Raw genomic sequence first — 22,492 nt, forward strand, 5'->3', positions numbered from 1 at the left:
GGCTAGGTGGCTAACGCCAACGTTAGCTAGGTGGCTAACGTTAGTTAGAGTTAGGGATTATGGTTAGGTTTATGGTTATGTAGTGAGGTAATATTTGATATCAATGCATTTATTATCGATAACACTATGCAATTAATATGATCAAAGTCTTTCCAACTGAATATCTGACTCCATTTAACATTATAGAAAAACCATGTGCAATCAAGTATTATGTGTTTAGCTGACTAAGATCAAGGAATATTCATAAAAAGCGAATATCAAAGCAAATATTATTTATTCACTTTGTAAAATGTAAATGTATGTAAATCACATACKAGGCATAACGCTTAAGATACAAAGAATTAACAAGCATTACAAGGCATTATTCTAGGCATACAGATCTTAGTTACCAGGCAAAGCATGAACAACAAGATGCCTAGAAGCCTAGGAAATAAGAAAGATATTATACAACCTTTCTCCAATGGACAATATACAGGATAAGAGAACCACAGACRGTCATTTCATTTTTAACTTCTGCAAACCAACCACTATTTACTAATCAAATGATACCAAGTTTACAGTAACCTGATCACCCAGGCCCCATCTCTACAGGATGTCATAGGCTTATGTGAGGGAGACCAATGTAAATAAGAAATAATGCCTGAAAGGACAATAAAATCCCTTTGCATGAAGTAATTTAAAATGTACCCTGTKCAGATACAAGTTACCACAGAGATCCTACATCCATATAGATGGCATCAGCCAGGCCGACGTGATTCCCTTTTATCGTTGAGCCAAAGCAAAGAAATTCATCCCAGGACTCAGCTGCTTTCCATAGTGTCAGTGATTAGATCAAACGCTAGAAAAATACGTAATGGCAATAGGTTGAGTCAGAAAAAGTCAAAATCTGAAATCAAAGTAATCTTTGTCGTGTAAGGGCAAATAGTCAATCATCATTATAACAACAAGCGAACAAATGTAAACATAGGACACTCCTATCAAATACCTTAGACCATCCCGTGTAGCTTGTCAAAGAACAGCCACCCGGGTAGCCACTGGCTAGCAGAGGGGTGGGACAAAACTCACACATATCTTCACATATCCAATGGACTTGGCCATATGCACAATACGCATAGGAATAAAAATCACACTCAACTGATTACCACACAACAGTAAAAGGGTTAAATGTTAGGTATAAATGTTTGAGACTACATTGTCTCAGCCTACCCGGCTATGTTAGAATTACAGTTAGACAGAGTGTCTGAGCTCCAGGCAACTGCATTTTGAGTTTTAAACATTGGGGTGAGTCTGCACCATTTCTCAAACAAGTCAGGCTATTTATTACCCGCTCACACCACGCATTGAGAGGATGTTTATACATTGTAATCACAAATGTTTAAACCTGTCCTATGCGCAACCAAGACAACCACAGCATAATAAACACCCACGTTTCCAAAAAACACAACGGTTTGTCCAATGATCGCGTTGTCATTTAAAACATGCTAACAAGGAATGGTTCATGAATTACAGTGACTTCACACCTTTTGACTTTACCAACATTTTGTTGAGTTACAGCCTGAATTTAAAATGTATTAAATAGAGATTTTTGGTCACTGGCCTACACACTATAATGTAAGCTAACGCACGTTTGTACATCGCGCTGTTCCGTACAGTTGACCTTATTTTAGCGCCACAAAAACATTATTTTAGCGCACAATTTCTCCCCTTTCCAGCAAAATCAATGACGAGAACCTTCATGCTGCCCGTCTCTGCATGATTGAAGGCAATGGAGCTACATCTGGTCTTTTTCAAAATGGCGCGTTGGAAAGAGAAAGCTACTGCATCATAGTGAAAGGGGGAGATAGTGTGGGGAAACTGCTTTTTCCACCTGATTTTGCCAACTTATCACCTCAAATGTAAATGAAACACTATGAATAGTTTATATAATGTCTCATTACATACCTATTTGAAAGTTTGTGTAGGGTTTTTAGGGCAGCCCTAAATTTATCTTAACAATTAAACTGTGGCTGTCACGGTTTTTGAGAGTCATGATGGCTCGCAGTGATAACGCGAAAAATTAACAATTGATTGAATGAACTATTGATGAACTCACGAGTAATTTACACTCACTATTGATCATTTCTTGTTTTTAATCTGCGAGAGAAGCGCTACACCTGCTGGAAAGAGGCTGTACGGCACAGAATTCGTTGAATAATGCGTGCTGTACGTTACGGGACACGCCACACTTTAACGTACAGCGTCAGCGGCGTCAGTTTTTTAAACTTTTCTCCAATACTATTGGTCCATTGCCATGTCAATCAATGCTGAGTCGAAARTTAGTTCACACCCCGGATTTTGATGCCAACACAGTCGCTTCAGTCCCATTAGTTTTCATTATAGCCTCGTTTGAATGTTGCGATTGCGCAAATGCGTACGGATTGGGATTAGCTACCGTTACCCCATAATGTCAAAATGGAATTATGTTTTTAGATTTTTTATTTTTACAAATTCCCTAAAAAATGAAAAACTGAAAGTATTCAACCCCTTTGTTATGGCAAGCCTAAATAACATCAGGAGTATAAATGTGCTTAACAAGTCACATAATAAGTTGCATGGACTCACTCGGTGTTCAATAATAATGTTTAACATAATTTTTTTAATGACTACCTCATCTCTGTACCCCACGCATAAAATGATCTGTAAGGTCCCTCAGTCGAGCAGTGAAGTTCAGACACAGKTTCAACCACAAAGACCAGGGAGGTTTTCCAATACCATTGCAAAGAAGGGAACCTATTGGTAGATGGGTAAAAATAAAGCAGACATTGAACACCACTTTGAGCATGGTGAAGTTATTAATTACACTGGTGTATCAATACACCCAGTCAATACAAAGATACAAGTGTTCCTCCTAACTCAGTTGCCAGAGAGGAAAGAATCTGCTCAGGGAATTCACCATGAGGCCAWCATGACTTTAAAACAGTTGCAGAGTTTAATGGCTGTGATAGAATAAAACTGAGGATGGATCAACAACATTGTAGTTACTCCAATACTGGCTATGGCGCCTGAAGATGGACAAACAGTACTATTGTCGCTTTTTTCTTGCGTTAGGAATGAGACCAATGTAAATAAGACATAATTCATAAGAGGACAAAAAAATATCTTTGCATAGAGTAATTTATTAATTATTAGTATTCTATWAATTATTTATAGTAATTTTAATAAGTTACCACAGAGCTCATACATCCATATACACTGAGTATACAAAACATTAAGGACACCTGCTKTTTCCATGACATATACTGACCAGATGAATACAAGTGAAAGCTATGATCCCTTATTGATGTCACTTGTTAAATCCACTTCAATCAGTGTAGATGAAGGGGAGGAGATGGGTTAAAGAAGGATTTTCAAGATTTGAGACAATTGAGACATGGATTGTGTATGTGTGCCATTCAGAGGGTGAATGGGCAAGGCACAATATTTAAGTGTCTTTGAAAGGGGTATGGTAGTAGGTTCCAGGCGCACCGGTTTGTCTCAAAAACTGCAACTCTGTTGTGTTTTCAAAACTCAGTTTCCCGAGTGTATCAAGAATGGTCCACTTCCCAAAGGACATCCAGCCAACTTAACACAACAAATCATCAAAATGTATTTTGTGTGTTCAGATGCCCGGAACCTTATGCCAATCATATTAAATGAACTACATTTTTCAGAGAGAAAACTTGTAAATCGGTCCAATTCGACCGGAACARAGAAGGAGGGTTAATCGACATTACGGATTGCCTCTTATTCGCTTGTCGTCCCCTAATGCCATAGTTTGTACATCTCAATTGTCATTAGAAACCACATTTGTTTAAGCAAGTCAGCCATATCAGCTATGTTTTTTTTAAAGGCAGTAAAATGAGGCTGAATTAACTGTTTCGCTGCCAGACAAGGCTCCTCCAAGATGTTGGGACTGCTGTTGAGACAGCTTTATGTAGGGCCCTAACAGTTATGGGCACCGTTTGTCACCGTTATAGTGCGATTAAAATATTGTTTAGTGTTGTGTTGTGTAGTTACTTTGCTGGCWTGCATTCCACTTTTTTGTTTTAGACCCACACATATTTACATGCTAAAATCATCACTTGGTATGACTCTACAAGCTTGGCACACCTGTATTTGGGGAGTTTCTCCCATTCTTCTCTGCAGATCCTCTCAAGCTCTGTCAGGTTGGATGGGGAACGTAGCTATTATTTTCAGGACTCTCCAGAGATGTTCGATCGMGTTCAAGTCCGGGCTTTGGCTGGGCCACTCAAGGACATTCAGAGACTTGTCCCGAAACCACTCCTGCGTTGTCTTGTCTGTGTGCTTAGGGTCATTGTCCTGTTGGAAGGTGAACCTACGCCCCAGTCTAAGGTCCTGAGCGCTCTGGAGCAGGTATTCATCAGGGATCACGCTGTACTTTGCTCCATTCATCTTTGCCTCAATCCTGACTAGTCTCCCAGTCCCTGCGTTTACTATGTTAAGACTAGTCTATGAGACCAGACTGAAATTGGCTTCTGGAGCACACACTTCGATAAATCCTTGGTGTTTGAGATTTGATTGGAGGCAAACTGAATTTATGCTGATGATTTTCCCCGGCCTCCAGTTTTGCTATTCATGACACACACTTACGTGGTGCAATCAAGTGCATTTTGCTAGTACAGCAGAGGCTAGCTCAGAGATTTACTGAACCACACTGCCTTGGTATTAGGCAGAAGTGTGTTGTGGCATATTTGCATGAAAGTAGTGTCCATTCATTAGATGTGTGTGTTTCCAAAAAGGTTACAAATCTTTACTAGCTCTCTCACCTCACAGCTTCTGTCTCTCATTGAATCCGAATGTGGAACTCAGAATGATAGGCCTCAGCCCTTGGTAATTCACTTCAAATTACTCCAACTTTACAATTTGGCACATGATGACTTAGTTTTAAATCAAAATGTTGCTTAGTGGTTAGATGGAAGTGCTTTTCAATCGGCTTGAGCAACAGATTGTCCGTGATTTTGTAATTGTGCATCAGACTGCCCATAGTACTTCGAAAGCGTAAAATGCCCTGAATCTATCACAATAAAGCTGGGACCTTATCTTCAGTCAGACTAAACATGTGAGCCAGGTACTGTCTATGTCTGCGAGGTAGACCTCTCTGCTGTGCTACAACTGAGCTAGAGAGGCATTAGCATGCCTTGTTGAGCTCTAAGCATCTGTTGTCTCATTCCTTGCCCACTGAATTAGACACAATGACCTTTTGCTGCAGACTTCTCCCTCAGACAGTCTGTTTGTCCTCTCCTTTTTCTTTCTTTGACGCCCTGCTGCTCTGTTACTCCCATCATTCAGATGGCGGCGATGGCGGTGGTGGACAAGATCAAACAGCGCTTTAAGACACGGGCCAATTTGTTGTTGTTTTGATGCGTTGTTAACCGTAAGATAGGCGCTTATGACTATATGATTGTGGGTGCTTGTTGATCAAASAGGGGCGATCAGGAACTGAAAGAAACTTGTGGTTTGCCTCAGTGCTCTGGGATGACACCAGCAGGGTTATTTAGAGCCACCAAGGCCCAGGTTCTGAGGGGGCATGCTGCTCCTCTATAAACTACCTACAGGATGACAATCAGGCATAACTTCYCTATAAGCCTTTGAGGGCCAACTCCAACAGTCACAGGCAATGCTTAGGTTCTTTGTATCAGTGTACTCTTTGTTCAACTCACTGTTGATGCCATCTGAGCCAGAGACTAGTAAAGCGGGTGGGTTTCCATGATTTAATACACTCTTTGGATCATCCTCTCAGGGCAGCTGGTTCCAATTAGATTCGTAGCAGAAAAATAGAGACCTCCAGATCTCTTATTTGATAGGTTGGTTAAATAAGGTCTTCAGGCCTTTAGGTCTAGAAACAGGTTTTTGAGGTTGTCCTAATAGGAATCAGTACATTTCACTCCACTCATCTGACATTCAAGGGCCATGGCACATCTGTGGTTGATATGTCTCAAAGCTTGAGTACATGTCAGAGAAGCATTTTCTATTTGTTCTATTCACTTATTTCTGTCTATCTGTTCACTGCTCACATTTCTGCTGACATTGAGAGACTATATATTGTGTGAGCAGCCATGCTCAGTACGAGTTTTCTTTATTACAGTAATCGAAGTAGAAAATTATGATTCTCATAAAAGGGAAGGCTCTGCTGACAGCTGAGATAACAAAAATGAGCTTTTGAACTTAATGACGCGGGACAAATTGCTTGTTTGAATAACAGAAAAAGTCAAATCAATTAATATACTCCTTTCTCCTAACAGCCAGGCTGCCATCTTACTGTGTAACAGTTATCCAGTGTGACTAAAGATATTCTCATTTAATTATTTATTGCTTGCGTTGACTGGTGACAATAGTCTTAAATCACTTTCTGTCCCCAGGGGGAAAGAGTATGGGCATGATGTGGACTTCCTCTTGACTATGCCTGAGATGGGGAAAGAAGAGGGGCTACTGCTTCATGTGATTGACAGACTGAGGGACCAGGTAAATCAATGTATTATTGCATATGCAGTAGACAAAGCGCAATGACTGTGATTGAACTGTATAGCAGTTATACAGGATATACAGTAAAAAACATATCAGTCCCCTCAGAAGGTTCCAGCGTGGTTAGTTACCCTTTACCAAGATTAATGATAGAAAAGCACAGCATCAAGTGATGTTTGGATTGTGGCAACATCAACATCAACATTCAGTAAAGATTGGAGTGTGCAGTTTTGGTGAAGGTTTGTTTTATTATAAAGGTAAATTCTACTTAATTGCATTCTTTCAACAAAAAGTTGAAAAGAGAATAAAACCCTTGATTAGCAGCTTAGTCAGTGCTGACAAAGAACAACTAGTTTGTCTCCTCAAGGTATGGAACTTGTGATTCCTCCCACATCTGTCCTAGTGCACATACACTACTGCAAAGACTGAGTATGATGTGCCTAACTGTAATGATGTGCCTAACTGTAATGAACACAAGGGGAGACAGAGAGCTGGTTTCAAGCGCAGGGCGCAGCAGGTGTTTATTGCAAAGGACCACAGGAGGAGGCAGGTAGCTGGGTCCAGGGGCAGGCAGAAAGTCATACACAGGGGGTCAAAAGGGACAACAGTATAGGCTGGGAAAAGGCTAGTAGTCCGGTAGATCAGGCAATAGGTAGATAACAGGAAATCCTGTTATAACAGGAAATACAGGAAGGGAATACGCAAAAGGCGTCATTAGTGAGGCAGGCAAAAACTATCATACACGGGAGAAACCGGCGCTCCGAAAGACGTGTGTCACAAAACAAACAATACCTCACATGGATGGGGTGCAAAGAACTGAATTAAATAGTGTGTGATAATGACATACAGGTGTGTGAACAGGTAATTAGAATTCAGGTGATTGGGATCTGGAGAGTGAGCTGCGTTCAGGGGATCTAGGTGTTTGAGAGTGTGAGCTGGAAAGTGGGCTGGAAAGTGAGCTGCGTTCAGGGGATCTACGTGTTTGAGGCTGTGAGTTGGAAGCAGACATTACACTAACCCTCCCGACTTACTCACCCCACTCCACTATATTTCCACACCTCAGAAAGAAATGCGTTGAAACAAAACAGAGGGAAAAAATGGAGAAAGAATGTTCTCAGAATGCAGTAGAGAAAAAATAAAGAAATGTTTGTAGAGTTGAGGGAGTAATATGAACAGAGAAAAAGAGGAGAGGGCTGAGGGGAATTGGGTTAGTGCCCTACAGTGTGGAGAGGGATAAAGTGATTGGAGGAGAGGATGATTACAGAGCCAAGTGCATATGAGTTGGCACATAAGGAGGCAATAATAAGATGGTCACACCAATATCGAGGGCCTCGGCCCAGGAAATGATTATTTTAATGTGGTTTATACAGTTAACCTGGCTTTGAGTAAGAGAGTCAGAGAGAGAACGAGGGAGAAAGAGATGGGGTACGGGGGGGGGACGTGTTCTTTGGTACCACCATGCTCCTCTCCTCTGAGACAGTTGATGGATTTCATGTTGGAGGGGATGAAATGAGAACAGTGTTTGATGAAGAGCAGGGCTGTGGTGTTTACTGTAGCTGCAGGCCTGTTTTTGTCATCGCTTCCTGGCTTTAAAAATCTTTCCCCTTTCCTTCCATCCCCACCCTCCACCCCCAGCCTTAACTTGCTATTAATGGGCCATTCTTCTGATAAAACCTCCTATGCTAACACACACACACACACAACACACACACACACACAACACAACACACACACACAACACACACACCACACACACACACCCACACACAACACACACACACCACACACACACACACACACACACACACACACACACACACACACTCTGGTTATTGCTGGTTCCTCCCACCCTTGGGTGAGAAGAGGGGAGGGTGGGAAGGAAGGAAGGAACTTCCCCAGATAGGGTCCCTGGCATGGGGGAGGAATATGTCCATAGGAAAGGGAGCACAGGAGACTGTGATAAAGTGGAGGTAGCAGAGGTTGACTCTAAGTCGTGTAACCTTGTCATCTGTGATCTGGTCCTCCGGGGGCCACATGTCTTTGCCGAGGCCGAATATCATGGCAATTTTTTCAACTTTAGCCTGGGGGAGGCAAAAATACATCTATCTGGAAATGTCCTTGTTAAAAGGGGCTTCATCATTTTTTCTGTTGGTTATGAAAGTATAACTTGGGGGCACGAGCAAGATCAGCCAGACTTTTCTATAGTAGACGGATGAGATGCAGCTATTTGCCCTGGTAATAGCAACGGAGAACTTGAGAGGGCGATGCCTCATCCACCATTCACCAATCATCTGCTCTAACTGTCCGGGTGGTGGTGGTAGATTAATTTCCATTGTAGTGCACTATGTAGATCAAGTACTGATGTAATGATATTCTATGATTATGGATATGTTGGCCGTAGTACTTTTAAAGCAACAATAGTAGCCAGAGGGCACATGAATTAGATATGTTATGAGGTTTGAGTACCATAAACTGTAGACTGTGCAGTTAGGACATGTGTGTAGAGAAATGTTTGAGAGACAGTAATACTCAGGTTATTTAAAAGTCAAGGACAATTATTTTGTTTAATCAAGTCATACTCAAAACACACTAAAAGCACCCCAACCTCCAGTGGATTATGCACAGTCCGGCCATATTTAAAATGGTGAAGTTATGGCATTTTATTTCCATGACAAGTTCCAATGATCAAATGAAATCAAATGTATTGCTCACATACACATGTTTAGCAGATGTTATTGTGGGTGTAGCGAAATGCTTGTGTTTCTAGCTCCAACAGTGCATTAATATCTAACAAGTAATATATAACAATTTCACAACAATACACACAATACACACATCTAAAGTAACGAAATGGAATTAAGAATATATAAATATTTGGACGAGCAATGTCGAAGCAGCACAGACTAAAATACAGTAGAATAGAATAGAATACAGTACTTTATATGCATATGAGATGAGTAATGAGTAACAGCATTTTTACATAGGTATTCCTCTTGTGCGATGGACAGTGCATTGTCTGTGGATCTATTGGAGCGGTAAGCAAATTGAAGTGGGTCTAGGGTGTCAGGTAAGGTAGAGGTGATATGATCCTTGACTAGTCTCTCAAAGCACTTCATGATGACAGAAGTATGTGCTATGGGGCAATAGTCATTTAGTTCAGTTACCTTTGCTTTCTTGGGTACAGGAATAATGGTGGACATCTTGAAGCATGTGGGGACAGCAAACTGGGAGAGGAAGAGATTGAATATGTACGTAAACATTACAGCCAGCTGGTCTGCGCATGCTCTGAGGACGCAGCTAGGGATGCCGTCAGGGCCAACAGCCTTGCGAGGGTTCACACGCTTAAATGTGTTACTCACGTCGGCCACGGAGAATGAGAGCCCACAGTCCTTGGTAGCTGGCCGCGTCGGTGGCACTGTGTTATCCTTAAAGCGGGCGAAAAGGGTGTTTAGCTTATCCGGAAGCATGATGTCGGTGTCCGCGATGTGGCTGGTTTTCCCTTTGTAGTCCGTGATTGTCTGTAGACCCTGCCACATATGTCTTGTGTCTGGGCAGTTGAATTGTGACTCCACTTGGTCTCTGTACTGACGTTTTGGCTGTTTGAGGGAATAACTACACTGTTTGTATTCGGCCATGTTCCCAGTCACCTTGCCATGGTTAAATGTGGTGGTTCATGCTTTCAGTTGTGCGCGAATGCTGCCATCTATCCACGGTTTCTGGTTTGGGTAGGTTTTAATAGTCATAGCGGGTACAACATCTTCTATACAATTCCTGATAAAGTCAGTCACCGTATCCGTGTATTCGTCGATATTATTTTCAGTGACTACACGGAACATATCCCAGTCCGTGTGATCAAAACAATCTTGAAGCATGGATTCCGATTGGTCAGACCAGCGTTGAGTAGGCCATAGCACGGGTACTTCCAGTTTGAGTTTCTGCCTATAGGAAGGGAGAAGCAAAATGGAGTCGTGATCAGATTTGTCGAAGGGAGGGCGGRGGAGGGCCTTGTAGGCATTTTGAAAAGTTGAGTAGCAGTGGTCCAATGTTTTCTCAGAGTGAGTGCTACAGTCAATGTGTTGGTAGAACTTCGGTAGTGTTTTCCTCAGATTATCTTTGTTAAAATCCCCGGCTACAGTAAATGTGGCCTCAGGATATGTGGTTTCCAGTTTGCAATGGGTCCAGTGTAGTTCTTTGAGGGACGTCGTGGTAAAGGCTAAACGGGGAATATACACAGCTGTGACTATAACCGAAGATAATTCTCTTGGGAGGTAATGCGGTCTGCATTTGATTGTAAGGTTTTCTAGGTCGGGTGAACAAAAGGACTTGAGTTTCTGTATCTTATCACAAACACACCATGAGTAGTTAATCATGAAACAGATTTTTATTCCTGTCTGTGCGATGAACTGAGAACTCAGTTCGCTGTATGGACTCAGACAGTATATCCCGAGAGAGCCATGTTTCCGGGAAACAGAGTATGTTACAATCCCTGATGTCTCTCTGGAAGGATATCCTAGCCTTGAACTCGTCAACTTATCCAGAGACTGAACATTAGCGAGTAATATAATAGGAAGTGGTGGGTGGTGTGCGCGCCTCCTGAGTCGGACTAGGAGTCCTCTTCTCCGCCGGCGGTATTTTGGATCAGGCTCTGGAATCAGTTCAATTGCCTTGAGGGGTACAAACAAAGGATCCAATTTGGGAAAGTRGTATTCCTGGTCGTAATCCTGTTGAGTTACCGCCACTGTGATATTCAAAAGTTATTTCCGGTTGTATGTAATAACACCCAAAGAATTCTGGGCTACTAATGTAAGAAATAGCATATAAAACTAAATACTGCAAAGTTGCTTAGGAGCTAGAAGCATGGCTGCCCTATCTGTCGGCGCCACTAAGGGCAATGCGATTGCCTATTACCATCTAGTACGCTCGGGACGAGCTAGGGCATTGGGGACGGGGTTGAGAATGGCCTTAAACCAAACGCTACGGCTTCGAGCATTGCAGGTTCAATCCCAGTGCTAGGCATTTGTTTTGTAATTTTCTGTTTTAACCCTATCCCGAACCTTTACCCTAACCAGTCGGAATTTTGCCTAAATGTACATTTCAGGTTTCACTTTTGCCCAGTTTGACTGCAAAACACGCCGTAATAAAAACAGCAAGACACTCCATATCTCACAAATGTCTCCATTTGCTTTGACGGTTGCGTTGTCTAAAAGAAAACTACAGATGATTTTTGTACTTTCACTGACATTGGATGAACACAAACACACACACACACACACACACACACACACACACACACACACAACAACACACAACACACACACACACCACACACACACACACAGTCCTTTGAATAACGACCATGGTTGGGAGACATCCTATTTTCCCTAACCCTAACCTTAACCTGAACCCCAAAAAACGAACCTTAACCCTAAACCTAACCCTATCACCTAACCCTAATCCTAAATCTAATTCTGACCCTAAAACCCTAACCTTAACCTTAAACCCCTTAGAAATAGCATTTGACCTTGTGGGACTAACAAAATGTCCCCAGTTGGTCAAATTTGTGTTTGTTTACTATTATTGGACTTCTGGTCCCCACAAGTCTAGTTAAACACGTCTACACAGTACACACAAACACACAGACAGACGTTTCAAAATGCTCCACTTTAATTTCAGTAATCAGACCGGACTGTTCCGGAAAAGCTTTGAATCAAAGGAAAACACAGTTCAAACATAGCCTGCTAACACACACTAATCTGGGACATGAAGGGAGGGTTTGTGCTCTGAATCAGAGAAAATTTGACATTAGATCACAGCGGCCCGTGTCCCTGCCACCGCTGTGACCGCCGCTCTCTTTGTCCTCTGGGGCAAGTGGCCATGGTGGCAGCCTGCTTGTCATCTGGGGCAGGTGGCCATGGTGGCAGCCTGCTTGTCAGCTGTTTGTCACACACTTGAAAAGAACGAAACAAAATAAATAATCAAATAAGAATTTTTGATCAATTTGGCAAGCCGCAGAATCCCATCACTTGCATTTGTGTTTTTTGTCTTAAAGGCAAAGCTTAACTTCAAAGATTAACTCCCTGCAACATGGCCGCCTCAGTAATTCCCTCTTTAAACAGTTCTGGTGAAATAAGCTTATGATGGGATGCTCTCTGACATTACCTGCTGCGTAGAAGAAGATTACAGTGTGGCGTTGCGCTAAACAGGCATCCTAGACAGAAACTTTAAGACGTCGCTTTTTTTATGGTGGGTTTGTATGCGTGGGGCCGTAGGCTTCTTCAAAGGAAGGGCACCCATGTTTAGACACTTATGATCTGTAAAACTGTCGCTAACTCATTAACCTCTCTGGTACAAGTGGGACGGTAGCGTCCCACCTCGACAACAGCCAGTGAAATTGCAGGGCGCCAAATTCAAAACAACAGAAATCCCATAATTAAAATTCCTCAAACATACAAGTATTACCCACAATTTTAAAGATACACTTCTTGTAAATCCAACCARAGTGTCCGATTTCAAAAAGGCTTTACTGCGAAAGCACACCATGCGATTATGTTAGGTCAGCACCTACTCACAGAACCATACAGCCATTTTTCCAGCCAAAGAGAGGAGTCACAAAAAACTGAAATAGAGATAAAATTAATCACTAACCTTTGATGATCTTCATCAGATGGCACTCATAGGACTTCARGTTACACAATACATGTATGTTTTGTTCGATAAAATTCATATTTATATCCAAAAATCTCAGTTTACATTGGCGCGTCATGGTCAGAAATGCATTGTCTCAAACAAACATCCGGTGAAAGTGCAGAGAGCCACATCAAATTACAGAAATACTCATCATAAACATTGATAAACAATACAAATGTTATTCATGGAAATAAAGATAAACTTCTCCTTAATGCAACTGCGGTGTCAGATTTCAAAAACGCTTTACAGCGAAAGCACACTTTGCGATTATGTTAGGTCTGCACCTAGCCACAGAAACCCATACAGCCATTTTCCAGCCAAGGAGAGTGTCACAATAGTCAGAAATAGCATTAAAATTAATCACTTATCTTTGATGATCTTCATCTGGTGGCACTCCCAGGTCTCCATGTTAGACAATAAATGTTTGTTTTGTTCAATAATGTCCCTCTTTATGACCAAATACCTCCTTTTTGTTCGRGCGTTTTGTCCAGTAATCCAGTAATAAAAGTTGCGTGCACTAATTCRAGACGAAAAGTACCCCAAAAAGTACAATAAAAGTTAGTAGAAACATGCCAAACGATATTTAAAATCAATCCTCCGATGGTTTTTGTCATAAATAATCAATAATATTTCAACCGGACAAAAGCTTCGTCAATAGGAAAGGAGAAACAAGAAAGGCACATTCCCGATCAGGGCGCATGGCTGATGAATGGAAATTTCCACTGTCCACTGATTGAAAGTGCTGTATCTCCCTCATTTTTCAGAGTAAAAGCCTGAAACAATGCCTAAAGACTGGCCACATGTAGAGGAAGACACGGAGCTCGTGAACTGGGTCCTAAGTCTTTGTATGGTGGATAGGCTTACAATGGAAAAACAGCCTTTCAAAATAATAGTACTTCCTGGTTCGATTTTCCTCGGGTTTTCGCCTGCCATATCAGTTCTGTTATACTCACAGACATTATTTTAACAGTTTTGGAACCTTTAGAGTGTTTTCTATCCAAATCTATATGTATATCCTATCTTCTGAGCCTTAGTAGCAGGCAGTTCAATTTGGGCACGCTTTTCATCCAAAATTCCGAATGCTGCCCCCTACCCTAGTGAAGTTAATCCTTTCGCTCAAGGCATACTTAGTGATTCAAGGCTAGAAAATAAATGTACAGAAATATCCATCAGTGTTTACATAAGTGACCTAAATTAAAGCCTTTTAAAATATGCACATTTTCTTCATCAACGACTTGTGATAGGAGATTGCCTAAAGGGTTTATCATAGTCCAAAATGTGTACACATACGCACAGCAGTGTTCTAGAGTATTGGCTTTCAAACTGCAACAAAATGGTGACTATCTTAACAATGGAACTCTAGTAGACTCTTTGGTATCATATGCACTTATGTCAGTCTGATTAAGACTATAAAACTGGCAGTGTACAAGCTTAACCTTTATTAAAAGAGTACAGCGTAATACATGAACTGGCATGACACTTTCACCCACAGTTGTCCCAACAGAGTTAACCCAAGGCCACGCCTCCAACAAGTCACACCTCCAGATCATCTAATGGGCCAGTTGTCCCCGACAACCCCGAAATCCAACACAAAAACCTGAAACCTGGATGGGGGTCTTCAGCGGCGGAGTCGTGGTTGTCGTCGAGGGGTACCATCCTGACCTCGAGATGGGAGCCTGCGACAGTGGCTCCCTCGTGACCGCGGCGGAGTCCCATTCTGACCTTGCCCCTCAGGTGAGGAAACCGCTGTGCTGTCCAATGATCCAGGGCTGTGAGGAGGAGTAACCACCTCCTTGTCCTCTCTTTCCACTTTACGAGGTGTATGAGGTTGGTAAGGTGCCAGCCGATCTTGATGGAGGACCACAACTCATCCACTAGTCTGAAGCTGGATGCAGTACACCATGTCAAAAAGTCGTTCCAGAACCCTGCATGGGCCTTCCCAGTGACTCATTCATTTTGGGATCAGACCATGTTTGTGCCGGTGCCACACTTTTTGGCCAGGCTGTAAAGGCTGACCTCGGCAGCAGGTGTTGTATGCCCACTTCTGCTTTACCCCTGCTTCCGTCAAGTGATGCCATYCAAAGTCATGGGCTGTGTCCAGGTGCTGATGAAGGTGGTGGAGGTACTCCAAGCCTGAGGCTCCAGGAACAAGGACAAGTCCATTGGAGTGCGTAGTTCTCTGGCCACTTGGTAAAATAGTCCATGGCCACAAGTAGGTATCGATTGCCTGCCTCTGTCATGGGGAAAGGACCCAGGATGTCCACAGGGGCCCCCACCTGATATTACTGCAACGGGGCATGGGAGCATCTGGAGAGTCAGTAGAGTTTCCTTCAGAGTCGTTGGAGGGTCTTTGTGTACCAGAAGTGTTCTGCCCCCACTGACCCATGGACAGCCCTGAAGGCATGGGCTCACATGGAACAAGGCACCAGCCGCTACCACACCACCAAGTTGTGTGTTGGTTCCATCCATTTTCGAAACATCAGCCCATTGTGAATGGCAAGGTTGTCACACTGGGAGAAGTAGGCCTTGGCTTCAGGGCACAGGGGTGAGACACTGTTCAAAACAGGCCACTGACCGGTTTCTAACCAACCCCGAATAGTTGCCAACACCCGGTCACCTTCCTACTCCCTCTTCAGGTCCTGGTTATTCCAGCTCTCCAAGGGTGCTGAGCTCCTGTCTCCCGTCTGAATTGCCACCAATGTGGGCAGGAGACCCTCCTTTTGTTCCAAGCGTGGTCAGTGCTTGCAGTCATCCTCTTCACACGGCTGGTGAGACAACGCATCAGCGTGTGTGTTGCATCTGGTAATTGCATCTTGCTCCTGTAACTCTTCTAACCAGCGAGCCACCTGGCCCTCTGATTCTTGGAAGTTGAGAAGCCAGGTAAGTGAGGCATGAGGAGGAGGAACTGGGTACCATAGAAGTAAAGTCGGAAATGATGGAGTGCATCGACCACAGCCAACAACTCTCGCCGGGTGACACAGTAGTTGCACTCGGCATGGTTGAGGCGCCGACTGTAGAAGGCCACCACCCATTCCCCATCCGGCCCCTCCTGTGAAATATTGCCCCCAATGCCCACATTGCTGGCATCTGTGTCCACAATGAATGGGTGCTGGGGGTTGGGGTATGCCAGGACAGAAGCCTTGAATAGGGACTGATGCAGTTCAGCGATTGCTACCGTGCAGTCATCATCCCAGTCAAACCGCTGTTCCTTGTTTGTAAGGCGTGTAGAGGGCTGGCTACTGTTGCTAAGTCATTGATGAACCTCTAGTTGTAAGAAGTTAGGCCAACAAAGCTTCTCAACTCAGAGAGGTCCCTGAAGGTCACCCAGTGCTGAACCGCCACCACATTGGCTGGATCAGTTGTGACTACGTCTGCCCCAACGAAATGGCCAAGGAACTTGACCTCCTACTGCTGTAGGTGACACTTCTTGTGAAGGAACTTGAGTCCTGCCTACCGGATGGCAAGCAGAACCTCACACAGATTATGTTGCATGCACAAGGAAGTCTTCCAGATAGACCACACACTTGTTGCGGAGAATTGTGTCCAACACTTGCTCCATAAGACGCTCAAAGGTTGGCTGCGCTTTGCAGAGCCCGAAGGGTATCACGGTGACCTGCAACCTTGACCTGGTTTCAGGGGGCAAGCTCCACTTGCCAATAACCGCTGCGTAGGTCAAGGGAACTGAACCATCGTGACCCTGTGATGTAGTCCAGTGCATTATTTATGCTCGGGAGGGGATAGGAAATCTTCCTGGTCACATAGTTCAGCTGCCTGTAGTCTGTACAGAAGCACTATGAGCAGTCCTTCTTGACAAGGACTACGGTGGGCCTCCCAAGGGCTGTTGGGTGAACCCTGTCTCTGCCATCTTCCGGATCTTCTGCTCTGCTATCTCTCTCTTTGCCAGTGGCAAGCAATGGAGTGCTGGACCAGACTGGTTCTCTGGCAGTCTTCATCTCATACTGCAAAGACATCCACAAACTCTGCAAACAGTGCTTCCAACACATCCCGCTGCTCAGGCTCCAGCCCTTCCGAACACCTCTACCCTTGTTCCCGCACAGCTTGCCGGGTAGCTTCCGAAGGTATGTCCACTGTGCCACTGGTGACCTGCTGGGGCACACTCACCTCTTTGGGGGTCTTTAGTTGCTCCTTCTCATCTGTGGGAAGGATCTTTGTGGGGCTGTCTGTCACCAATTCCTGACGAGTCAGCTGCGGCTGCCGGTGTCTTCTTCCACTGCTRCGAAGTCCCATCATGGAGTCTTTCATCTGGAAGCTCCGCATTCCAACATCTAGGCACTTGACTGAGTGAATCCAACGCTAGGATGCAGTCATCTTGGATATCGCCCAACCAGAACTTGTGCTCCAACAAGACATTGCTGACTCTCACCGATAAGGACCGCCGGCGCTTCATTTCCGCAAGATCCCCTGTCACAGTGTGAAGATATACCAAGGTAGGGGTCCAACCCAGAGGGGAAGGGCCCACTGTGTCTGGAAGAACACCAGGCTGAACAAGGGATATCGTGGAACTGGTGTCAATCATCGCCTGGCAGGCRTCACAGCTGATGCTGCATGGAAGGTAGAGGCCCTGCGTCTCTCTGTGCTAGTGATGGCTGTTTAACAATCTGATGGCCTTGAAATAGAAGCTGTTCTTCAATCTCTCTGTCCCAGCTTTGATGCACCTATACTGACCTCGCCTTCTGGATGGAAGCGGGGTGAACAGGCAGTGGTGCGACAAGATGCACTCGATTGTGCACCTGTAAAAGTTAGTGAGGGTTTCTGTGGGGAGGTGCACAATCGGGCTGCAGATTGTGGTCTCAGAGACGCTTAGCTATGTCACAATGGGACATCGGACTATCGTCTCTCAGCATCTCAGGACTATGATTCACGCTTAAGGCTATACATTTTGATGGAAGATTGTTTTAATTAAGTATTTAAGTATTTTCAGTTTCTTTGGCTTCATTATCTACAGTATGTTGAAATGTAGGTAATGAGAATGTATGTAGAATGAATGATCCAGTATGTGAAGGAGTTGGAGGCTTTCTAATCTGTTTGTATCCTTACTGGAAGTGAACGGTTACCTGTACAGWAATTGCAGATAGATAGGGTTTCTGTGGTTCAATAGGGGTGACATCAGGGGTTTCTCTCTCAGTTCTGAGGACAAGCTGATCAGCGCCTGAAGCTAATTAGAGGAGCTGAGGTGTAAGGGACGAGGGGCAGGGGAAGAGGGACGAGGACAACATCTCTGAGTGCAGTCCCCACATGTCACTCACTCAGTCTCTCTGATGTCATCAGTTAATGACTCAATCATCACCTCCTCTCCCGATGCCCTCTGGGAAACGCTGTCTCTTCTAATGAAGCGGAGAAACACGGTCAAACAAGACCAGGCAGTACTGGCTCAGTACGGTTTAATGTCTCTTGATTGACCTCAGTGTCTTGGTAGGACAGGAGGAGCAGTTACAGCTGCACTTCCTCCTGCAATTATTGCTCTTTGAGAAGAGCCTTGCAGATTAATGGTCAGTTAGAGGAACACAGTATCCCAACAATTACTGTGGGTGCTGGAATTAAATTGACAATTTGTAATGTTAATCACCTTAGCGCTCCTGGACTGCGGGAGCTGCATAATCAGCCGGGCCAAAGCCCAGAGGAAATCAATCCTCTTCTTCTTCCTGCTACTGCCTACTCTCCACTATCCACACCCCAAGTCATCTACTCATCTACTCCTCTCCCTCTTTCCCTTTGTCTTATCCAGCCGTATCCTCACTGATTCTCTCCCTATATCGCTCCCCAACCATCTCCTTTCTTTCTCTCTCTTTCGCTCTCTCTCTCTCCCTCTCTGCTATAAAGTAATGTCTTACTTGGGAGTGATTTTCCATGGAGTGGTATTGTGTGCCATTGGGTCCGAATGGCCCCACTATGTTCTGAGTCTTGAAGTTGCAATCTCACAGTTGGCATATTACACTAAGTGGCAGACACACTGTTTTTATATGCTTCTATTGCGAGTGTGTATAGAAATCCTACAAACCCATTGCAGGCTCTAGATGACAGCATGTTGAAATACGCAACTACATTTTCATAATAACATACATCAGGCACTGAAGTACGGTWGCAGCATAAACCAATCCCATTACAAAGTCAATATCTATATTATATTTATAATGTCAATATCTATTTTATTAGCGGTGACAGTGACTATGTCCACGCTGATTAATATTCTCTCCTCACAAGGGCATTCTGCTGTACTGTGAGTACCAGGGCTCCACCTTTGATGTGAGCAAGCTGCCTAGTTGCAGGTTTGAGGACATGGACAGCTTCCAGAAGTGCTTCCTGATCCTGAGGCTGGAGCTGGGCCAGGTGGAGGGGGAGAGAGGGCTGCAGAGGGACCCAGGGGACAGCAGGGGCTGGAGAGCCATACGGGTGGACCTGGTGGCTCCACCTGTTGACCGCTACGCCTTTGCCCTCCTGGGCTGGACCGGCTCCAGGGTAGGCTTGGGTCAAATTATTGTGAAATAAATGTGGATGCCAAGACACACAAAGATACATTGACTAAAATTGTTAATCAATTTGATCTAAAGACAGCTGAGTTTGAATTAGGAAACATTTAATTTGCAAAAAACAAATGATCCAAGTCACATGATGATAGTGCTTGACAGAGCAGTCAATAACCAAAAATAAAACATTGATGATGAGAAATGAATAGCTAAACACTAACAAGAAAGTTACTATCGGAACACATATGATATGGCAGATGTATTCCCTGCTGATAAAAACAGCATAGACCAGCATACATTTCAAGCTGGTCTATGCTGGTCTATGCTGGTCTATGCTGGTCCATGCTGGCTTTCGCTGTGTTTTGGACACTGGTCTGATCAGCATGGCCTAGCTGGTTCTGCTAGCTGACCAGCATGGTCTAGTTGGCCAAGCTGGTCTGACCAGCATGGCCTAGCTGGTTCTGCTAGCTGACCATCATGGTCTAGTTGGCCAAGCTGGTCTGACCAGCATGGCCTAGCTGGTTCTTCTAGCTGACCAGCATGGTCTAGCTGGTTCTGCTAGCTGACCAGCATGGTCTAGTTGGCCAAGCTGGTCTGACCAGCATGGCCTAGCTGGTTCTTCTAGCTGACCAGCATGGTCTAGTTGGCCAAGCTGGTCTGACCAGCATGGTCTAGCTGGTTATGCTTACTTCATTGTGTTTTCGCTGGTGACTGACCTTTCGCTACACCCACAATAACATCTGCTAAAAAAAATACATTTTAATTGATGTGTTTTTGCTGGTGACCAGCCTTCATTGTGTTTTCACTGATGACCAACTTCCGCTGTGTTTTGGACACTGGTGACCACCATAAACTAAAGCAAAACCAGCATCAAGTAACATCATGCTTGCAAAGTGATGTTTAATTCCTTGTTAGAATCCAGCCAGAGTGGATTCCTACAATCTGTATAAAGAATGACTGCCAGGGTTAGAGAAATTAATAAAGGAGACTAGCTAAACCATCTAAACTGGAACAACAATTTCAGTAATGGGTGCAATAAGTCCAAATAACAGATTGGATTAGTTTAGAATGTAAATTACCTTTCAAAAGTTTGGGGTCACTTAGAAATGTGTTTTTCTGAAAGAAAATWGCATTTTTTGTCCATTAAAATAACATCAAATTGATCAGAAATACAGTGTAGACATTGTTAATGTTGTAAATGACTATTGTAGCTGGAAACGGCAGATTTTTTRATGGAATGTCTACATAGGCATACATAGACCCATTATCAGCATGTCACGACTTCCGCCGAAGTCGGTCCCTCTCCTTGTTCAGGTGACGTTCGGCGGTCAAAGTCACCGGCCTTCTAGCCACCGCCGATCCACTTTTAATTTTCCATTTGTTCTGTCTTTATCTTTCACACCTGGCTTCACTCAACCAATTACTTGTTTATTATTTAACCCTCTGTTCCCCATGTTTTGTTTGTGAGTGATTGTTCATTGTACATCGGTTTCGTTTTGTGGGCTCGCTATGTTGCTGTGTATTTTTGAGTAAAGTACGTTGATTACTCATATCTGCTGTCCTGCGCCTGACTCTCTACACCAGCTACACACAGGACTGTTACACAACAACCATCACTCCTGTGTTCCAATGGCACGTTGTGTTAGCTAATCCAAGTTTATCATTTTAAAAGGCTAATTGATAATTAGAAAACCCTTTTGCAATTATATTAGCACAGCTGAAAACTGTTGTCCTGATTAAAGAAGCAATAAATCTGTCCTTCTTTAGACTAGTTGAGTATCTGGAGCATCAGTATTTGCGGGTTCGATTACAGGCTCAAAATGGCCAGAAACAAAGAACTTTCTTCTGAAACTCGTCAGTCTATTCTTGTTCTGAGAAATGAAGGTTATTCCATGCGAGAAATTTCGGGATGCTGGCCTTCTAGATAGAGTTCCTCTGTCCAGTGCCTGTGATCTTTTGCCCATCTTAATATTTTATTTTTATTGGCCAGTCTTAGATAAGGCTTTTTCTTTGCAACTCCGCCTATAAGTCTAGAAGGCCAGCATCCCGGAGTCGCCTCTTCACTGTTGACGTTGAGATTGGTGTTTCGGCGGGTAATCTTTAGTATTCTTTCACTGTAATATACAAATTGTTGGATATCCCCACTCAGGCTGGATTCCAGTAGGAATTAGACATCCCTTTGCAAGACAGCATAATATGACTCACCAGCAAAAATACAGTGAAGGCTGGTCAACGGCGATAACAAAATAAAGGCTGGTCACCAGCGTACATACAACGAAGGCTGGTCACCAGATAAAACACAACGAAGGCTGGTCACCAGGGAAAAGGCAATGAAGGCTGGTCACCTGCGAATTTACATAGAAGGCTGGTCACCAACCTATGCTGGTCTATGCATTTCTTTTCTTCTGCAGGGTTACTGTTGGGGAATACAACAAGGGTTGTAAGGTGGCAGGAGGGTGGCAGGAAACGGAGATAAATGGATAACAAGAGATATGATTATCAATTCTGTTCTTCCACAGCAGTTTGGGAGAGATCTGAGGACATTTGCCCAAAAGGAGAGGCAGATGCTTCTTGACAACCATGCCCTGTATGACAAAACTAAGGTACTGTGTGTTCTCTCATTACATTGCAATTGATAAATACAAGGCTCAACCATTGATTTTAGACCGGTCTTGTCCCAATGGTGGTGATGCTCAATATATCTTTACCACTGAGGATTTTTTTTTGTCACCTACAGTATTGTGCTGTATTAGTACAAATGTTTTAGTTGTCGTGTTGGCTCTCTCTCTCACTCCAAAGTATAGCCTCCAGAGTGTGTG

General features: G+C 43.7%; 1 protein-coding gene across 1 annotated transcript in view; it reads left to right on the forward strand.

The window, feature by feature from the left end:
- dntt (deoxynucleotidyltransferase, terminal) overlaps positions 1-22,492 on the forward strand; it is a 157,971-nt gene that overhangs the window by 73,717 nt on the left and 61,762 nt on the right. The window contains exons 8-10 of the mRNA XM_024007193.3: positions 6,399-6,501; positions 19,411-19,665; positions 22,193-22,276. Of these exons, the coding sequence (XP_023862961.1) occupies positions 6,399-6,501; positions 19,411-19,665; positions 22,193-22,276 (442 nt within the window). The remainder of the gene's footprint in view (positions 1-6,398; positions 6,502-19,410; positions 19,666-22,192; positions 22,277-22,492) is intronic.

This window comes from Salvelinus sp. IW2-2015, linkage group LG18 (genome assembly GCF_002910315.2).
Source record: "Salvelinus sp. IW2-2015 linkage group LG18, ASM291031v2, whole genome shotgun sequence".
In the NCBI taxonomy this organism is placed as follows: domain Eukaryota; kingdom Metazoa; phylum Chordata; class Actinopteri; order Salmoniformes; family Salmonidae; genus Salvelinus; species Salvelinus sp. IW2-2015.